The following is a 20,209-nucleotide window of genomic DNA, read 5'->3' on the forward strand; positions in this document are numbered from 1 at the left end:
GATCTGGACAGAATATTCCAGATGAGGTCTCACAAGAGAGGGATAGAGGGGCAGAATCACCTCCCTTGACCTGCTGGCCACACTTCTTTCGATGCAGCCCAGGACACGGTTGGCCTTCTGAGCTGTGAGTGCACATTGCTGGCTTATGTCGAGTTTCTCATCACTCATCACTCCCAAGTCCTTCTCTGCAGGGCTGCTCTCAATCACATCATCCCCCATCCTGTATTGAAACTGTGGATTGCCCTGACCCAGGTAGAATCTTAGAATCACCAAGCTGGAAAATATCTCTTGGATCATCCAGTCCAACCACTCCTATCTGCCACTAAACCATGTCCCTGAGCACCTCATCCACCTGTCTTCTAAATACCTCCAGGGATGGGGACTCAACTCCCTCCCTGGGCAGCCTCTGTCAGTGCCCTGTGAAAATTTTTTCCTGATGTCCAGTCTGAACCTCCCCTGGTGCAGCTTGAGGCCATTCCCTATTGTCCTGTCCCCTGTCACGTGAGAAAAGAAGCTAGCTCCCTCCTCTCCACAACCTCCTTTCAGGTAGTTGTAGAGAGCAATAAGGTCTCCCCTCAGCTTCCTCTTCTCCAGGCTAAACAACCCCAGCTCTCTCAGCCTCTCCTCATAAGACTTGTTCTCCACCTTTCCCAAATACCAGCCCAGATCCCCGGGCTGTGCTGCTTTCAGCTGCTCCCTTTTTACATGCCAAGCCAGAGCATGGGCTTGCACCAAGCTGCCCTCCCTTTCCTGCACTGCTCTCCTTTGCTCAGGGACAGATCTTGCTACTTACCTGCCTTTTCACCCCTCACAGGGCCAATCTGGATGGCAGCTGCTGCCAACTGTTCCTACTGGTGCCACGGAGCTCCATCACTGTCTGTAATGGGGAAAAGAGGCAGGAAAGGTTAGGCATCTGAACAGGCTGGGCCGCTGGGCTGAGACCAATGGCATGAGGTTCAACAAGGCCAAATGCCGGGTCCTGCACTTGGGGCACAACAACCCTGTGCAGCTACAGACTACAGGGAGAGTGGCCAGAAAGCTGCCCGGAGGAGAAGGACCTGGGGGTGTTGATGGACAGCTACTGAACAGGTGTAGGACCTTTCACTTGCTGAACCTCTCGAGGTTCGCTTTTGCTCCCCTGTCCCTGCCGCTTTCCCACTCCAGAACAACCCCTCATTGGGAAGCTTTGCCCACTCCCCCGCGGTGGCCGCCAGGGGGCAGGCACGCGCCGCTGCCCCGCGCGGGGCGGGGACCCGTGAGGCCGCGCCCCTCCGACCTCGTCACCGCCTCGTGAGCACCACCTGCGGCCGCCGCGCGCTGCAATTGGCCTCGGGCGGAAGCGGAAGCGACGGGGGGGGGCGGGATTTGCCGCCGTTGCCGCAGTGACGGAGCCGGGGGAGGGCGAAGATGGCGGCGCCTCTGCCGCGACGCTCTCAGCACCACCACCACCATCACCCGCCGCCCGGGCCGGCCTCGCCGCCCGCCGCCTCCTCCCCGCCGCGCAGCCCCAGCCTGGCCCCCGCCGAGCTCGGCCCCGCCGCGCAGCGCCGCAGCCTGGCCGGCCTCGAGGGCGAGGCTCCCCCCGACGCCGAGCGGCCGCCGGCCCCGGAGTGCTCGGAGGCCCCGGGGCCGCCGCCGGGCTCGGGCAGCAGTTCCAGCAGCACCTCCTCGTCCTCCTCCGCCTCCTCGTCGGTCGCGTCGAGTCCGGCAGCGGAGAGTCCCGAGGCGGCGGGGCCGGGCGCGGCGAGCGGGGCGTTCCGCGAGCTGCTGGAGGCCTGCCGCAATGGGGACGTGACGCGCGTCAAGCGCCTGGTGGACACCGGCAACGTCAACGCCAAGGACATGGCCGGCCGCAAGTCCACGCCGCTCCACTTCGCCGCCGGTGGGTCCCGTTCCCGGCGAGAGGGACGTGACAGCGAGGCGGGGAGGGGGCATTTTCCGGCCTTGCGCCCCGGGAGCGGCTCCCCCCAGTGTCCCCAGTTTCGCTGCAGGTGGCGGGGAGACAGGTGTTAAACCTCCTTTTTCCCCCCTCATACAACGGAAGAAGATTCTTCCTTTGTGTGAAACAAGTGGGAGAGGAGTTCTGGAGGCGTAAGGGAAACCGTATGATCTAAAAGTACAGACATTTTTCTCTGTCTGTGACACACAGGGTGCCAGCTTGTGCCCTTGCATTTTGAAAGTGGGAAACTGGAGTTCAGAACAGAGTTTGCTTGAAGTTAAGTTGACTCCTGAAAGTCGGGAACCCTTGTGATGGCGTGTAGACTTGATAGGAACAAAGCTGATGCCTTGTACTTTGTAACTTTACTTTTCTTTTATATGGGTATGGCTGCGGGTTGATCTCTTGTGTTTCTGCTGGTCTGAGTGGGTTGGAGAAAGAGGCGAAATGGAGCAACTGAGCTTGATAGAAATTATAGATGTGTCCAGGAGAGACTATGACTCTTATTTCTGAGAGGAGATGTTGTTTTGGTCAGAAATAATGTCATTTAAACAGTTAATATCAAGGTCCAACAGCTTACCTTAACTGGAAGTAAGCATTACCTTCTAGTAACTATAGCTGTTACAGGTTAATGTAGTCCATAAGAAGAATCCTTCTTACAGGATATGGTCTTTACTGGCACATGAAGCTCATGATAAAGGTGAAGCGAAGGAGGTGTTTTAAATCATCAGCTCTAACTCAAAACTTGTACTGTTGCGAGATCTGTGGTCAGACTGAGGACTGTCTGACTTCTGCCACAGTGTTGCACGACTGCACCTTACCTAGTAAGGAGCACAGATTTTGCTTGAGCTTTAAGTGATGTATTAGTGCATGTCAGTTGAGAGAGTTAATGAAACTGCTTTGAGTGGCTGGTATTTAAATACTGCCCTATGGCTTTAAAGCAACTGTGTTGAAATTCATAATAAAAGTGAACACTTTATAGCACAGTGTTGCCTGGAACTTTGAATAGTGGTGTTCATTTTATCAGTCAGGTAATACTCTCTGAGACTGAATGAGTTTGTTTTCATTTTTGAAGTACAAGTGACGTTTTGTGTTGCCCCTAAGGGAACTTTTGAGCCATCTCTTTTTCATTCTTCTGTGATCCCCAACATCGTCCAGAAAAGTATGACCTTGTGCAAGTGGGGCTTAAAACACAGTGAACTTCTGGGGTACAGAGATAGAATTAGTTTTAATGAACCCTGGAACACAATGCTAGTACAACAGCATGTGTGTGCATTAAGTTCTTAATGTTTTGGAAGGCTTCCCTTGAGTCTGTTCTGTTTGTTTTGGGTTCAGACTGAAAATTAGACTTTGCTACTTTTCCTTAAACTCTGAGATTCCAGGTTGTAGCTGCACTGCTAGTACAAACTCTAGTGCTGAAGTGGTAACTTCTACTTTGGTTAGGGAAGAAAGAGACAAAAGTTACTTAAGGGCTTTGAGAGTTGGTAGTGTGGAGAAAATAGTACTGTAATAGCAATGGAAGGTGGTTCCTTGTGTTATGAGGAAAATGACAGATGAAGTTATTGTATCTAATGAGTTCCTATATCTATATTTCTAGATTCGAAGACTTTCCTTAGCCAGTGTACATTTTTATCTCAAATCACTGCGATATATCTGGTGCAAATGGATTTGACAAGTAATAGCAATCAGGCAGATATTATGGAGATCTTGGGATCCTGCATATTGGAAAGGTTTGTAAGTACGTTGTTTGAATGCAGTTGATCTTAGGCAGTATCTGTCTGCCGGTGTCGCAATATGTTTATTTGGTCTCCTTCCCCTTTGTGGTCAAAAAGAGAAATAAAACTTGTTTGGTTATGAGCATAGGAGTCTGCGGTATAATTTCTTCTTCATTTCCCAACTTTGAGGGTAGCTGGATTTTCCCTCCCCACACCCTGTCCATAGACCCAAGTACTTGACTTCTCCCTAGTCTGATTTTCTCTGATGTCCTTTCTGGCAGCAGTGCCAGGCAGCTAAGTTACTTTTATTGTAATAGGGAAGGAAAATGTTCCCTAGTTGTAGTTTCTTGTAAAAAGCACTAAGTTCAAGTTTCCTTAAGCTTTGTGAAGTTTCTAGTTTCAAATTCACCTTAATGTCTTTTCTCATGGCAGGCTACGATGAAAGTGGCTACTTTTGAGAGCAGTCAGAATCCTTAGCACATACATAAGCTGAGGGTAAAGTGAGAACTGAAATCTCTCTGAAACGAGTTATTTAAAAAGCTGGAGACGGATCTAAATATCTTTCTAGAAGTTGGAGTCATCTGTCCATTATCGGCTTCCAGCTAAAGTGTGCACAGCCACAACAAGCTGAAGCAACAGTGCTGTCCAGGGATATCTGAATTGTCGATTGTTCTGAATAAATGGGAATCAGTTCTTCAACTCTGTGTTGAAATGTCATCTAGTGTGCTGAATAAGTCTGACCTGCTTTCATTAGCTATTAATAAGGCAGAAATTAATACTGAGGCCATATCAGGGTGATGGAGACCTCTCTCCTCAAGCAGGAAGAGGTTGAACAAAGGATTGTTTTCCTTTCATCCTCCAAATGGACTGTTACTCTGGCAGAGCCTCTATTGAAATCTGAATGTCTTTCAGACTGTGTTGTTCAGCTTTTCCTTTGCAAGTGTTTTGAGTGGTTCTTCTATAGAACACATGCTTGGAAAGAGGAAAATTCAGTAGTGTCTCAGCTGCTGTGTGGATTGCAGGATATTACGCGTCTGGTAGCAGTACAGGTATTGGTTATTGTGCAGCAGCACCTGAGCATCAGAGTAAGAAGCAGATTCTGAAGACTTGGAAGTGATTGAGTGACTTTAAAATATAAAAAAGAAATTAAATGGAAGTATTAATGTATTCATAGCTTTTGCATTCATTTTTTAAATCAAAACTAGCTTGCTTATAACTAAAAAAAAAGCAACTGTGCTAGACATGAATGAAGATATTTTTGTCTAAAGTTCCATCCATTCTGGTGGCCAAAAGCAGATGTCCAGGGAAGAGTTATACACTTGCTCTCTTCATATATGATACTTCTCCGAGTACTCTTCCTGCAGTTTGTAGCTCAGCAACTATTTGAGCAAGACTTGGGTTTTCCATGTTAGTAGGCGCTCATCCTGTGGTAAGGAGCTCCACTGAATAATTGGAGTGTTAACTTTTATTAAAAGTAGCTTGTTGCCTCTTCTGTTTTCCATCCTGCATTCTGCTTAATGGTTTGCTTCTTCAAACCACGTTGAATTACTTTTCCACTGCGTGCCTCCTTTGGTCTAAAGATGTGTTCTCTCTTTTTCTTGAGAAAGATCTGATTTCACCAGATTATGAACATCTTCGCTCTGTTATATGCCCTTCACAAGTTGAGAAATTTTATTGTGCCTCTGCTGTCGGTTCTTATGAACTGGCTTGATAATCTTGCTTTTTTTTGTGTGTGTGTCAATAGCTGTCAAAATACCTTTTTAACCACCATAACCAAATGAATGGGTTGTTCTGCATATATGTGACAGGTAGATGTCTTTTTCCCCTTCGAAGAGTGCTGTTGAGGATGGGTTTTGTAATAGTTGCATAATTTCAGTCTGTGTCATAATGTGCCACATTTTAGGTATACTTTGTATGGAGTTGAGTGGGACTTCACTCTCAGCCTGCATATTTTCTATGAATCGTTATGGGGTTTGTCATGGGGATGGCGGTGCCTGTATTGGTCCATTGTGTTTGAAGCAGGTTGGCTGCAATTCATTCAGGGCTCTTTTTTTGTGTGTGTTGTCCTCCATTTATAGCACTTGCACACTTTCTGGCTTTCTAAGACTTTTTTTCTTTTAATATGCCTAGATGGATAGGACTTCTGTGACCTTATGTCTGAAATCCTAGCTTTTTCCCAGATCCAGCAAGAATTTGTAGGAGCTGGTTTGGTGGTGGAGTTTTCTTCCCTTCTGAAACAGGGTTTAGACTTATTAAAAGACATAGATGTATTTGCTACTGATGCCTTGATTGTTGTGGTTAGACCTAGGCCTCGCTGGCAAGTCATTAATGATAGCATCGGTTTCAGAAGTGACTGAGTGGGTGGACCTGATAGAAATAAGCTGACTCCTAGCTAATGTCTTCAAATAGCCACAGTCATAAGGGGGTCCAGTTCCACACTCATTTAATGAAAGTTTAACTTTATTTTTTAGGTCACGAACTTAGCCTCTGAAGTTCTTATGCAACACATTCTTTTAGCTTTACAATTATTTTCTTGCTGGTGTTTAATCCTAGCACTAATACTAATTGCTGAACTGTGGCTTAATGCCCACTTCTGTACTGAGGAAGAGGTGGAGGTCTCCAGAGGGGCTTTTGGAAGGTATAGAATTGAGATCACAGGGTGAAGTGCTCTTGGTGGTATCAACCTGAACTTGGGTTTGGAGAAGCCTGATTTCAGGTGCCTTGTTTAGAACATCAGTGATATTCCTGGTTTTCTTTCTGCTTGAGTCTATAGTAATGTCAAAAAGCTGTTTGGAGAAAGTAGTTTTCTGTACACATGCTTTTGTTGTCTCTAGTAATAACTGTTGGAAGTAAAATCTTTTGATGAAGGTTAACATATATAACTATTCTTTAGAAAATTTCCGGTGCACATGACTTCAATCCTGAGAGCAAAGGGTTCTCACTTGGGCTGGAAAATAGTCAGTGGTCAGAGTTTAAGAGGAGAACTGGTCGAGGGGATTTGTCAACTAGAAAACCATTAATCATAGAAGTGCAAGCTGTTTCAACATGTATGAGATAAGCAACTGAGGCAGCAGAACTAATGTAACCAGCTACTGACTGTTCCTCCAGGGACAGCTAGGAAAAAGCAAGGAGTAGTGGGTAACTTATTACCCACTTCCACTCTGCGCAGGGAGACCTGCGTTGACCATTCTACCTATGGTGCGAAGTGCAAGAAGTTAGTTTAAATTGCCCTGGAAAGAAAGCCTTGGTTGAGATACCATACTTGGACTACTCTGAATCATTTTGTTGCTGTTGTCTGAGACATCCTTGCCACAGAAGAGATGTCTGACCTTACTCAAACAGTTGTTTATAAAGCTAAGTCACTGATTAATTTTGTTCTGCATTGTGCAACTTAAAAGCAGGGGTAGTAACAATTTTCAACTGAATTCATATGAATAGAATAAAGAGTGCAGATTGTGTTGTCATTTAGGAAACATCCTGGGAGCCTTACAGGCTCGAGCCAGAAAAACACAGACTTATTAATGTAAAAAGATGAATTGATAAATTACTGGTGTTGACTTTGGAATTTGTTCTTTTGTGTTTGTAGCATTTGTGTATTACTTTCTAGGAAGTTTCAGCTTGCTTTCTTTGAGACTGGCAACTTGTTCTCTTGAATGGTCTTGCAGTACTTTGTACAATGTATTGTATCTCCTTCCCATTTAAAATCTTTTGAAGGAATTTACAAGAGGATATAATGGCAAAATCTCCGACCTTCAGTAATACTGAACCAGGTGCCATCTTTCCCAGTTTGTAGGCTCTTCAGTTTACTTAGTTAAATCATTCAGTTTAGCTGTGTTCTGCCTAGTGAAGTGGGAGAAGTGCTGGTGGCTTTTCATAGAACTGTTGTGGGTAAAAATCTGGTCTCAGAATGTGCAAAGAGATGTGCGGTAACCTAGCTTGAACTTGTTCCACCTTTTGCATACAGTTTAAAACTATTTTCAAAAGATCGTGTGTCACTAAGATGTGTACTTCTCCACTTCAAGGGCTTGTATTCTTATATGAGCTATAGTTAGTGCTTTAATAGGTGAGATTATTTAGTAAGAGCATCTTTCCTGCTTTGTCTAACCTCACAGCAGGACCTGCAGATATGCTTAACCTGTGATTGTACCCTTATGTAAAAAGTTAACTCCGTTTGGAGTCCATGTGTTCTTAAAAGCAAGCAGGTGAAAGGGGGAAAAATGCCTAGTGAAAGTTAGAAGTCTTCCATGTGGTAAGTTAAACTCTGCACATAGGAGCTTTGCAGAGGTTGAAATTAGACCTAGAGGTGTTCATGCGATGTTGTGATCAAGTAACATTAATTGGGCAGCAGATTAAACAGTACAGCTGTACTTAAAATGATTGACATCACTGCTTGATGTATTTTGCTCGCAGGAGAAAGCATTCTCCCTATTCTAGTGGGAAATCCATATATTTCTTTGGTTGTTTTATTTACCAGACTTTCTGAAAATGAGTCTTGAAATTGTGCAGTGAATTATGTGGCTTCTGGGAGTGTTAGTAATTAAGCATCTAAATGGTTACCATGAGAAAGTTTGTGACTCACTGAATACAGGTTTGACTTGCGAGCCCTAACCCGGGCATGTAATAGAAGGTATAAACTGGTGCTCCTGTTGCTTTCCTTGCATCGCTTCCTTCATCGGTCATTCAGCCTGTTCTCTCTGCCTCTTGTTACCTTGGTAAGACCGCCAAGACCGCCACAAGAAAAGATGGGACAGGACAAGCTTGCAGACTGGGAGCAGGATGTGAAAGGGAGAGTGGGACAGTTTATCTTGGTTGTAGTTCTAAGTACTCAGTGTCTCTGTGTCCTGTCTTGTCTGACAGCATTTAAAAGTTTTATTTAGTTTAATTTTCAGGCGGCCAGTTTACTACCTAAAAAAGCCCTTTTTCCTTCCACTACTTTTAGCTTGAAGCGACAAGTACAAATTGCAGAAAGGCAAGAATACAGTGTTGGCAAAGAACTAGTTAAGTGACGTTTTTTCTGAGTTGTCTGCCTGTCTCTCAATTTATGTGAAGCTATCATAGCTGTGTCTGTCTCCTAGCTTTTGCCAAATCTTCAGTTGTTTCTGGGAGATGACAGAAGAAATGAAGAGCCTATCAGTTGCACTGAATTTTTTTTTTTTTTTTTTTTTTGCCTTGACTGATGAGTATTTCACCCCTAAATTTTAGATATACTTTTGCTGTTGCCTTCTTACAATGGGACTACTGCTTCCTTTCTCTCTCCTGGACAATGTTTTCTGAGGTACTGCAACTTGCCTGAAAAGTTCTGAATTGTGTAAAGGAGCTAAAATCAAGGCAAAAACTTGTGCATTTTACCTGTGTGAAATAACCTCAGCTAATAAAGGACCCTGCCCATAAGTGGGCTTTGGAAGTTGGCAGGTGAATCTCATTAAAAGAAGCTTTAATGTGACTTTAAATGTGACTCTTCTCCGTAGTTACCCTGATTTGAGACGTTTTCCTGGTAATGATTGTCTTTTGGGATCTTTGGTTAGAAGTTCTTTCTTGGGAACTCTTTCATAGGCTTTGTAAATTAAAGTTGCCCTCGAAATATGCAAGAGCAGGATTTTTAAAGTCATCTCACATGACGTAACATTGGTTTCTTCAGTTTAAACTGGATTATATGTGCCTCATCTGTCACAAATGAGTTGGCAAGTGTCTGGTTTTTACAGAGGGTGACCTCAACACTGCAGGAGTTTCAGTAATTACAACTACTTTGCCAGATTGGGTCCTGTGATCATTTTAAAGACTTTCTGGCACTTTGCCAATTCAAGCTTTTACAGATTTGCCTGTAGTGGCAGTCATGGGGGCGAAGCTGTTTCATAACTGGATACTTTTCCTCCAAAATGTGGGTGGTCTGGTGGGATAAAAACACAGTAACTGTGCTTTTAGCGGTCTGAACGGAAGAGCTAGCTCACCAAAAAGAGTAAAGCATTTATTGCTGGCATTTCCAAACCTACCTTTTCCAATAAACCCATGTCCAGCACTACCTTGAAGAGGTCTGTGTGTAGTACCGAAAGTTGCAACACTTTGAATTTGAAATTTGCAGTTTGAAAAGGAGTCTTGGTTTTCAGACATTGTCAGGTTGTTTTTCTTCGAGAGTCAAAGGAGTGCAGGTAAAACAAATGCTTATGCAGTTTCAGCACTGCTTGTTTATTCAGCCCATGAAAACTAAAGGTTAATAAAGTCTGTTGATCTGCTGTTTAGTTGAAAGCATCCATTTCTAATTCTTGTCTTGCCTGGTTTTCCTTTGCCAGTCAAATAAGTGGTGCAGGCGTGGCAACCTTGAGGGCTTGCCACTTGGTATTTATGCCCCAGGCCTGTTAACGTCCCTTTGGGACCAGATACTGGATTTTTTTGCTGTTGTCATTTAAGCTGTCATTTTCTATTTGAAAACTTGCAGGTGATTTTCCTTGGCTTTTTTAATAACGGAAACAAGCATGCATATTTTCATGCTAGGAGCTGCAGTGATTTACAGTAGCAGTGGCCTTACTGACAGTTCAGTTAAGAAAAATGTGTCTTCTGGTAGCACTTTTGTCATGATAAATAAGTATCAGTTTTGATTCACGTTTGCCTTTCTGTAGTGTATTTTCTAATGTGTTCAGTGTGTAATGTACCAGAAAGCTTTGACTGATCCGTAATGGTGGACTAAAATTGGATGGTTCCGCGTGGTGCCAGTCGGGTTGTGGGCCCATCCCTGCAGCTGGTATGGCTCAGCAGCTTGTGGAGCTGTTGAACTCTCTTTATCCCCATGTATTAAAGAAAACCCACTTTGGTATCTTATCAAGTGTGCTAACTTGTAATTTGTAGTGGTCCAACATTTGGTCTGCAGGCAGCTGAGGGCTCCATATAGTTGGGATCGGGGAATCCTTGCAGTTACCCAAAAGTAACTAGGCTGTACTTGTTAACTTGAGCTATGTTACCATGCAGAATTAAATAAGTCCTCAACTGCTGCAGTCTGTACTACATGTGAGCATCTGTGTCTGTATCCATGATGGCTTCCCTAGACAGTTCTTCCACCTGCTTGCTTGTGTCTTATAGAATACTACTTCTTTAGACAGAAATAAAGATATTATTAAACTGTCATCAAAACTCTCAAACCATGACTTAGTAATGGAGCTTTTTGTTTCGGCTCTGCCTGTCTTCTGTCCTTCAAGAAAGGGTATTGAAGGACTCCCTGGTTCACTGAGGGAACAAAGTAAATTCCTGCAGAATGACTAGCCTGCAGCTCGACTGAAAGCTTGATGTTGAGTTATAACATTAGCCTTAACTGGATAAGCTGCCAGATCTGGCTTAGTGGTCTCACCGTATGGGCTGTGGGGGAAAAGCATGTTAATTCTGTACCGTAAGTCTGCATAGCTGTGACTAGTGTACATTTCTGTCACTGTTTTAGCAGCATTTTGGTCACCTGTGAGAGAACTGACAGCTTATTTCTTGCTTCTGTTGAGCTAAATAATGTCTTTGGTTATGTTTTTGATCTGTGGACTTAATAGAATCTGTAAGCTGCCAGTTAGCACAGCTGCCATGGAATTCCACTTGCTGCGGCATTTAGTTTGGCTGTTTAATAAACTAAGTTAATATACATGGGATTCTTAATCAAGCTGGTTGGTACCCATAATTGCTAGAAGATACAGTAACTCTTAAAGTGATACCCTTTAAATCTTTTAGCCCAGAAGTTTATAACCAATGCACTCTGATCTTTAAGATGCAACCTAGTACAAAAATGAGTGCTTGTGTTCTAGTTCAAACTGCCTCTCTTGAGCCTGATATCTTATTTTTGTTCCTGTCCTCCAAGGCAGTGGTCTGCAAAGAGGAGTGAGAAAGGTATTTCATTGGGATATGGAAAGAAAATATATTTTGTGCCAGTGATAAATATAATAGAAATTTTAAAACAACATTTATTTTGTCTTTATAATTTTTAAGTATCTGTCTTTCTCTGTTTATAATCTACATAACAGCATGGTAGTGCCTGTATAAGAGTTACAAATATATGTATACTGGGGGAACCTGCTCAAAAAATTTTTTACTGATAGGGGTGTGAAGTCAGAAAAAACATGGAGACTGCTGCTCTAAGGCCTTTGGGGCAATAGGAACCGTATTTTGGCACTAGAACCTTTCCAGGTTCATTGTGGACAGCATGGTTAATGTGTCATAGTCTCGCGTGCTGCTGCAGATTTTTAGATGTATTAGTTTTATGGTGCTGGCTCTGTGGTGATGTTTTCCGTGGCCATAACAGATGCTGTGCTGCTAGGCTGTGAGCTTCCTGAGACATTATTTCCCAGCTGAGGTCTCAGTTGTACTAATCTGTAACTTCTTAGCCTCTTTGTCAGTTAGAGGTAGTCAGACTTTTTTGTAAAAGAGTAAGAATGTGGTTTTGGTTAAGATAAAGTTGTTCTGCTTGAGCACTGACAGTGGCCTTCAGTTTTTATTAATAGAGTTCCCCTCCAAGGAAGACCTATATCAAGAGATAGTATGGAAGACACTTGCTTAAGATACATAGGAATTATACTAAATTTTATGTTGATTAAAAGCTTTTCTTAAAAAAGAATGACAAGGCTGTTGCAGAACTTATGAGATAGTGACAGCCAGTCTGACTAGTTATAGCAGTGGTTATAAGTAGTGGTTCACGTCTGTCCTGAGTGCAAGTGAATCTTCCAGCTGTTGTTTGAGCAGGTGAATATAGTCTCACTTCATGGTGAAATGAACCATAAAATAGAAGAAGGACATACATAATATCGTTTGATGTCTGTACACTGGACTAAGATTCAACAGTTTTAAATAGTAAATCATGTTGTTTTACCAGACAAATGAACAGAAATGTGTTCTCTTACAGGTTTTGGAAGGAAGGATGTTGTAGAGCACTTGCTACAGACAGGAGCCAACGTTCATGCTCGTGACGATGGAGGGCTGATACCCCTTCACAACGCCTGTTCTTTTGGTCATGCTGAAGTGGTTAGTCTGTTACTGTGTCAAGGAGCAGACCCAAACGCTAGAGACAATTGGAACTACACTCCTTTGCATGAAGCTGCTATCAAGGGGAAGATAGATGTGTGTATTGGTAAGTGTCTGTCTCTTCTTACATTGAAACTTTACCAGATAAATGTTTTATGCAGTTATAATTATGTGCTGGAATTGAAGGGTATTGGTTGGTTGTGAAAATTAACTTCTTTTAAACTAGCAGGTAGCTGTAACAATTTGAGACTAATGCAGTCTTTCCTGAATGTGTATCTGAAAAACTAACCAGGAGAGGTTGGGTGAAGTTTCCTCATCTGTTAAATTATAGTAGTCAAAATCTGAATATGGAAGTTTGTCTTTTTTGATTGCTGTCAGGAAAACTAGCTTTACTAGGTGAAGTCCTTGCTTTTTGGGCTACTCTAGATGTTATCATCGTGGTTAGGAAGATGGTTAACCTTTCATTCTACATAGTAAGGGGAAATATCTCATCAGTCCTTTGGAGCTTTCAAATAGAAGTTACAGGACGCCACTGTTGGCAGAAGTTATATGTCTTCAGTGTGTGTGTGTGCTGTAGCCTGGAGCCAAAGCAATTTCAAGTAAAATTGAACACTTCAATCATTTTGAATGTATCTAGAACATATAAAGAGCTTTACAGTCAGCATGTCTTTAACTTTTATGATTTTTCTCAGTGTAGTTAGTGTTCCTTTTTTTCCTAAATGGAAACTTCGAGTTTTATTTTTTTTTTTTTACACTCGGATCAGTTCCTTGAACTTATTTATCAATTCTGGTTCTCCTCATATCTACTGACTTGAATAAAATAACCTGTTCAGCATTGGGGTTTTTATCAATCATGGAAAGGAAAACTTACTGCATAAAATTCCTGCAAAACTTAGAGGACAAGATCGTACATTAGCTTTGTTGGAATAATTACGTCATTACTTAAAAAAAACCAACACAAATTGAGGGAAAGAAATTTGGGGAAACATCAAACCACAATTTTTTTTAGTCTGTTTCTGCTTTTTACAAGGGATGTGGTAGACTTCATTTTATCTCTGTGGAGGTAAAACATGGAGAATATTCTACAGAAGTTAGTTAATACTGTTGATGGTGAAGCAATACTGTGAGAAGAGATCCACTTATATAGTAGGTCCCAGTAGCCCTCTGTTGTGACAATGGTCAATGGAAAAGTTAGCTTAATTCCCGTCAGTAACTGGAATGTTGTATGTGACTTAAAAGGAAGTAATTGCTTCTTGCTGGAGTCTGACTGGCTTTGGGAACTGCTGACTAAACATGCCAGTTAAATAGAAGAAGGTTGATAGTAAGAGGCTGCTTTATACCTGAAAAGGACTGGATCTGTTTGCTTTGGAAAAGATTTGTCTTGCTCAGTCTTTAAACCTTGTTATAAAGCAGGAGAGGGTGCAGCTGCACACCTTTCTGTTTGTAGGTGAAAGGATGTAAGATGGTTACAATGGAAGATTTTAAGATTTGAGAGGGCAGAATAGGTAGTGCAACTTTGAGTGGTTTGTCTGAAGACTCTATGGTGCTTATCAGAGGAGACTGGGCAGATCAGTGAGGTGGCAGGCTGTGGTACATTAAGTTTGGTGTACAATACTGGCAGTAATTTGAGATTATTTAGATCTAACTTCCATAATTGATAGCTTTAAAACTGTGCTCTAATTCAGCAAGAAGTTTTGGGCTTGGTGAAAATAAGTATGGAATCAGATTTATGACTTGCATTACACAGAACTTCATTCTGTGCTCTGTGCACAGATTAGAGCTGTGGCTCTGAAAGTTAGCATGTTAGACTAAGGGGATCATCCATGTATATGAAGTATTAAGCACATGGTACTGGTCAAATCCCAAAGCTCTTCTGCTGTCTGCTGCAGTTATGGGTTTCTCTGGAAGCACTGAGCACAGCTGCAGGACTAGATGCCGTTCTCCTTAGAAAGCTGCTTGCAGGCAGATTGGAGGCCTGTGATTTTTTTTTTGTTTTTTTTTTTTCAATTAATTTTGTTTTAAACAGCAACTGTGATGCAGTTGTGCTCAGTTTAGTTACAAAAATCCATGCACATCATTCAGTTGATGTGTCAGCGCAAGAGTTATTACTGAAGGCAGTATCACCAGCCACTAGATTTAGTATGTACTGTTGTATGATGTTTCTCTGGGATTAAGTTGATTTCATAAAACTGCTAGGACACGACTACAGGAAGAAGAAGTCTATTCTTGTTTGTTTTGAGTTTGTCTGCATTTTATATCTAGTGGTCAAGCATATTTTGCTGTCTTTGGCAAGTTCCTGTTTCTTTTAAATGTTTTTGTATAAAATTGTTACATTAAGGTCTTCAGCTTTTGTCTCCAAGGAACACATTATACACCTGGATAATGGAACAGTGATTGCTTAGGGCACGGATTCAGACTAGGAATACTTGAATACTTTCTGGAATATATTGCGCAGTAGTGCTATTTACACCTTAACTGTAGACTGTTACAGCAGATGTGATGGAATAAATTGGCCTGTAAAAAAAAAAAAAAATCCCATTCTTCGTGTACCTTTTTAAAGAAGCAAGGTATGCTTTTTAAAAAGCATTAATTGAATAACAGTCTCTGGAAATCCTGGCATAACCTAGAATTTATTGCTGAACTTGGGTATTTGTCTGAAAAGCAGTAGACTGTGCAGGAATTAGTCATCTAGAGTTGTTTTTTGCTACCTGTTCTTGGCATCTTCTTCCGAATGATGTAATGGGAGAGAAATTTCCAATTTATCTTCTCTGCTTCCCTTCTTTGCCAGAGTCTTCATCTTTTCTTTATCGCATATAGCACAGAACACTGTTCTTTTGGCCGCTTTACAGGTCAAAAAAGGACAAAGTGATAATTGAACAGAGTGCAGAGATGCAGCACATTCATGAATAATTTTTCGGAGGAAAACTCAAAGCATTGAAGCAGAGTGGGAAGAGCAGCAAAAGCTAGGTAGTGATTGCACTGCAGCTATAGAATGCTCTTGTGTATAGCACTGGCCTTGGAACAGGGTGTGCGTATTTATGCTAAAAGTACCGTGAGTACTCAACTGTACAAACTCTGCCACTGAAGGCTTATGTGAAAATAAGATGTGTACATGAACTGATGAAAACTCATCAGACTACGCACAAACTTCTATTCCAGGAAGCTGAAAGACAGCAAATGACAGATATGGTTTCTTGTGCTTCTGTTTTACTGGTTACGTATTACAGTCGTAGAACAGTGTAGCATCTTAAAGGGGAGACAATGCAAATGTGCTGAGTTGCGGAGGAATACCAACTGCAGCTCTTTTAGGTGGCAGTTACTTTCATGTCCTGGGTCTGGTAGTGTAGGAGATCTTGCAGGATGATAAACAGTCCGTGGCTGGTTTGCTGACCCTTTCTTACAATATATTTCATCACTTCAGATTTGTTTAGTTGCTAAGTAATTGAATCCATTTGAAAGTGTTGTTTGCTATAAGTATCTAATCAATATTTGGACTAAATGTATTGATGCATTAAAACCAATTGTTAGATAGTGTTTTCCAGTATTTATGGGTTCTAGGATTGCTTTATCTGTCAAGAAGATGCATTTTCAATGTTGGTGGATTGCTTCTAGAGATAATGAAAAGTATTTTTGTTCCCCAGTATTGCATTTGCTTATGGAATAGTGAATGAACGAATGGTGAACTCTACAAAGTGTGTTTGGAGGGATGCTGAGAAGTCAGGATAGCGATTGTTCTGCAGTTCAGATTGGAGAGAAAGGATCGTCTATTTCTTCATCTGAAAGTCTCTACTGCTGTCAGGCCAAAGGTTCATGTAGCTCGCTTTTCTCCAGCAGTGGCATGTAGCAGATGTTCAGAGACTGTGAATGGCTTGAGTATATCCTCTTTTCCCGTGGCTATCAGCAATTTAGGAACTTGATAAAGTAGAGGCTGCATCTGGACTATGTTGCATAGCCATTAGTATACAAAAGTCTTGAAAGATAGATCTAATCACTTAAATGCTGCTGTACTCTTGGCTTTATTTTGTGGCAAGAGAATTTTACAATTTAATAGCCCTGCAGGCAGAAGGCAACCTTTTCTTTTCATTAAAATACTATTCTTGATGACTTTCATTGCAAGCCATTCAGGACTTCAGTGAAAAATAATGAACAGTAGTTTTTATTTGCATTCTTCTTATACTTCGTTATTTTATAAGTCTTTGTATTTTCTTCCATCAAATGTCTCTCTTCTGAGCTGAAAACCTTAGTCTTCCATCATGTTAGACATTGACTATTCCAGTATTTTTGTTTCCCTCTTCCCCCCTCCCCCCCTCTTTTTTAAGGGTGAGGGATTGGTATGGGGTGTACAGACATCAAGATTGGGTGTAGTAGATTTATTAATGCTCTTTTCTGTTTTGATTTTCTGGTTGCTGAGCATGGAATGGGAATAGCTCCAAGGTATTTCCTTAGTGGTAACAGCTCCTTTAAAAGTGTGTGTTTGTGCACACACAGGGTCTTTTTCTTAAAAAAGCTAGACTAAAATAACATTACAGAAGATGTACTTATGTGGTCTGTCCTGCCTGGCCTTGCCCTCCACTGTGCTTCTGCAGAGGCTGTAGTTGTTCCTGCGGAGATTTGGTTTTTCCAGGTGGATCTCCAGGTAAGTGCTCAGAGCTATAGGACAGCTAGCCTTAAAACTGATTTCACCCATCGTACACCTGCCTAGTTCTTAAGGGCGTTCTTCACAAATGTGCAGACTATGAGCATCTTCTATGGTTGTGCCATGATTTATGGATCTGTATATAAAGGGAAGTAGCAAATTCTGGCTACTGAAAAGCTCCCTTCAACACTGTACAAGACTGTAAAGGTTTTTTAAAATTACTTTTAGTCCATGCAGTGCTAAGGATCCATCAGGAGTTATTTAATATGACATTAGACCACTGTTTTCACTGGCTTCCTCTTTGCTGCTTATAAATTTTCTTGCAAAGATCCTGTGGCATGATAAATTCACTGTCCCAGTGCTACAAAGCAATCTCTAATGGTAGTGTCAAGGTGCATTTGTGTCTTCTTTTGACCAGAAGACTTCTGTAGAAGTTGATTTTTTACATTACCCTTTTTGCCCTTGAAAGAACTGAAACTTTTTCAGTAGGTTTTCCAACCTACAGGTCCTGCCTTTAGCATAGGGATCACTGTTCATAGAACCATGGAATAAATCATAGAATCATAGAATGCTTTAGGTTGGAAGGGACCTTTAGGGGTCATCTCATCCACCCCCTGCAGAAGCACGGAGATATTTAGCTAGATCAGGTAATTTAAATATCTCTTTATTAACATGTCAAAACATTGTTCACTGTGTTGTGCTTCCTCAGGACTGGAGAAGGAGAGGAATTCGTTAGCTATTACCTTCAGCCTAAGGATACATAATGGCAGAAATAATGTGGAGGGAGTAAGATGTGATCCCTGCAGAGAAAATAAATCCATCAGGAGTAAAAAAAAAAAAAACTACGCAAGGACTAGTGCACAGTAAACCTTAAAGAAATTGTAGAAATGGTAATTTGTCCAATCATTGAACTGTTTGTCATTTGAACATTCAAAGAAGTCATGTACAACAAGCTGTAAAGTTATTACAGTTCGTGATTTTTCTGTCCCTTGAGATTTTAGAATGCCTTCCAAGCAGAGGAAGTTAGAGCTGTGTCTGATTTGACTTCCTGGACAATGTCAAAAAAAGAAAAGATCATCATAGGAAGTGCTGTCAAAGAACAGAATTGTGCACTAGCCCCAGTTCTTTTTGAGAGTGGGATGGGCCAGGGTGAAGGGGAGAAGCTTTAGCATCTTAACTGAAAAACAATCAGAACAATTATAGATTTAGCTGCTGGATTGACAGAAGCCTGTAAGAAGACTTGTAACTTCTTATTGAGTATTAGAGGGGTATCTTGGTAATTGAGGTCCATTGGAAGCTGTTTATGCACGCTTTTTGTTGGAGAAATGTACTGAATTCCCAAAACCTGTCTCAGAGACCTGGTGTTCTAGAAGGAAGCTTAGATTCAAAGAGGCATCCCAGGAATCTGGTATTGTAAAATAATTGGAAAATGCTCTCAAGTGAGTACTTCCAAATACTTTGTGTAAACTGTGTAAGTGTTGCTGCTGTTTATATCAGAAAGTTCTTGAATATTGCTGTGATTTTGAAACTACAGACTTGGGGCATTACTGCCACTGACTACTCATAGCACGCAACGAGAAGACAGGGACTTGTATTTGAACTTCTTGAAGCTGCAGGACAGTCTTAAGAACTTCAGGCTGTTCTTATGTACCAGAAACATGAGTTTTGTTCCATTAGAAGAAATTGAATTAATCCCTATCGTGGGAGAGCCATTCTGGCTGTTGGTTGCCATTAGCATTGACATACAGAGCAAAGGTGCCTTGTGATTTGATATGCTTAAGGCCAAGCACCCATGCTTAACAATATCTACGTATTATCTGTTGAGATATACAAGATACAAATTCTCCTATTCTTAATAATATTTGTTACTCAGATACTTAGGATCCAAGCCAAATCTGTTGTTGTGGAAGCAGACTCAAGAGACTGTTCTGAATATGAATAAATATGAGTATTATGAATTCTTTTGGTCTGCTTCTGCTCTGTGAGTGATAGCATGTGTGTGGAACACTACTTTTTTTAATTTTTTAAATCTGTGCATACACAGTGGCTCAAAGACCCAATATGCTTAAGTCTACTCACACCGTTTCTTCATAGGATCTTTCTCAAGTGGAGCTTGCAGGATAGCAATCATAGGATAAAAATTCCCATGTTTTAGATTAGGGGAAAAAAAGCTTTTATTTTCACCTTGGAATTCTTCATGATTTTAAATAGTTTCATGTCCTTTAACCACTTTAAGCTACATCCACTTCTAAACGTTAATATTCATCACAGGTATGAGAGCTTTTTGGGCTAAATCTTGGTACATTTCCCACTGCGTGGGTTTGGTTCAGGCTTTCCTTATTGAAAGGGACCTGAGAATAAGGCCTCCTTCTTTGTGAGCTGTTGGGGGTGGAGGAGCCCATGACTGAAATCATACATTGGTAATTTGAAGGCATTGTAATGCTGTTGTTATAGTAACAATGGACTGCAGCGTGAGACAACAGGCCTTTGTCAAAAATGTCTACAGAAAACAGTATAGGAAGCTCTATCGTGGCATATCCAACTGCAGTGATCCCTGGTGGACTTTGGTAGCAGGACAGGAGGGAAGTAGGTTATCAGCTCCTGTATGTGAAGGATACCTCTTCAGGATGTGACATCTGTGCAGGTGGGTCTGTTAATGTAATGCAGTCTACAGGAGGTACTGTTACAGGAAAAGCTGCTAAAGTGAGAGGGTCTTGTTTGCTGTAAAGGCTCCAGAGGATCCTTTCTGCTGGCATTTTGTGTATGTGCACATGTAGCTGTGGTAAATGCTTTATGAAGAAAACCTCTGTGAGCAGTCTCAGTCACCCGTGTATGCCTGACAGCTCTCAGAGTGCCATGAGCCTTGAAGCAAGTGGATCATTGATACAAGGTGGAACTGTCCTACCACAACATTTTTGTGAGAGGACCAAGCAATGAGCT

The 20,209-nt window shown here is 41.8% G+C and overlaps 1 protein-coding gene across 1 annotated transcript in view; it reads left to right on the forward strand.

Annotated features, from left to right (window-relative positions):
- Positions 1-1,373: 1,373 nt before the first annotated feature.
- TNKS (tankyrase) overlaps positions 1,374-20,209 on the forward strand; it is a 136,748-nt gene continuing 117,912 nt past the window's right edge. Inside the window, exons 1-2 of the mRNA XM_054064637.1 lie at positions 1,374-1,882; positions 12,515-12,739. Coding sequence (XP_053920612.1) covers positions 1,408-1,882; positions 12,515-12,739 — 700 coding nt within the window. The 5' untranslated portion in view covers positions 1,374-1,407. The remainder of the gene's footprint in view (positions 1,883-12,514; positions 12,740-20,209) is intronic.

Source organism: Cuculus canorus, chromosome 4, assembly GCF_017976375.1.
Source record: "Cuculus canorus isolate bCucCan1 chromosome 4, bCucCan1.pri, whole genome shotgun sequence".
Taxonomy (NCBI): Eukaryota; Metazoa; Chordata; class Aves; order Cuculiformes; family Cuculidae; genus Cuculus; species Cuculus canorus.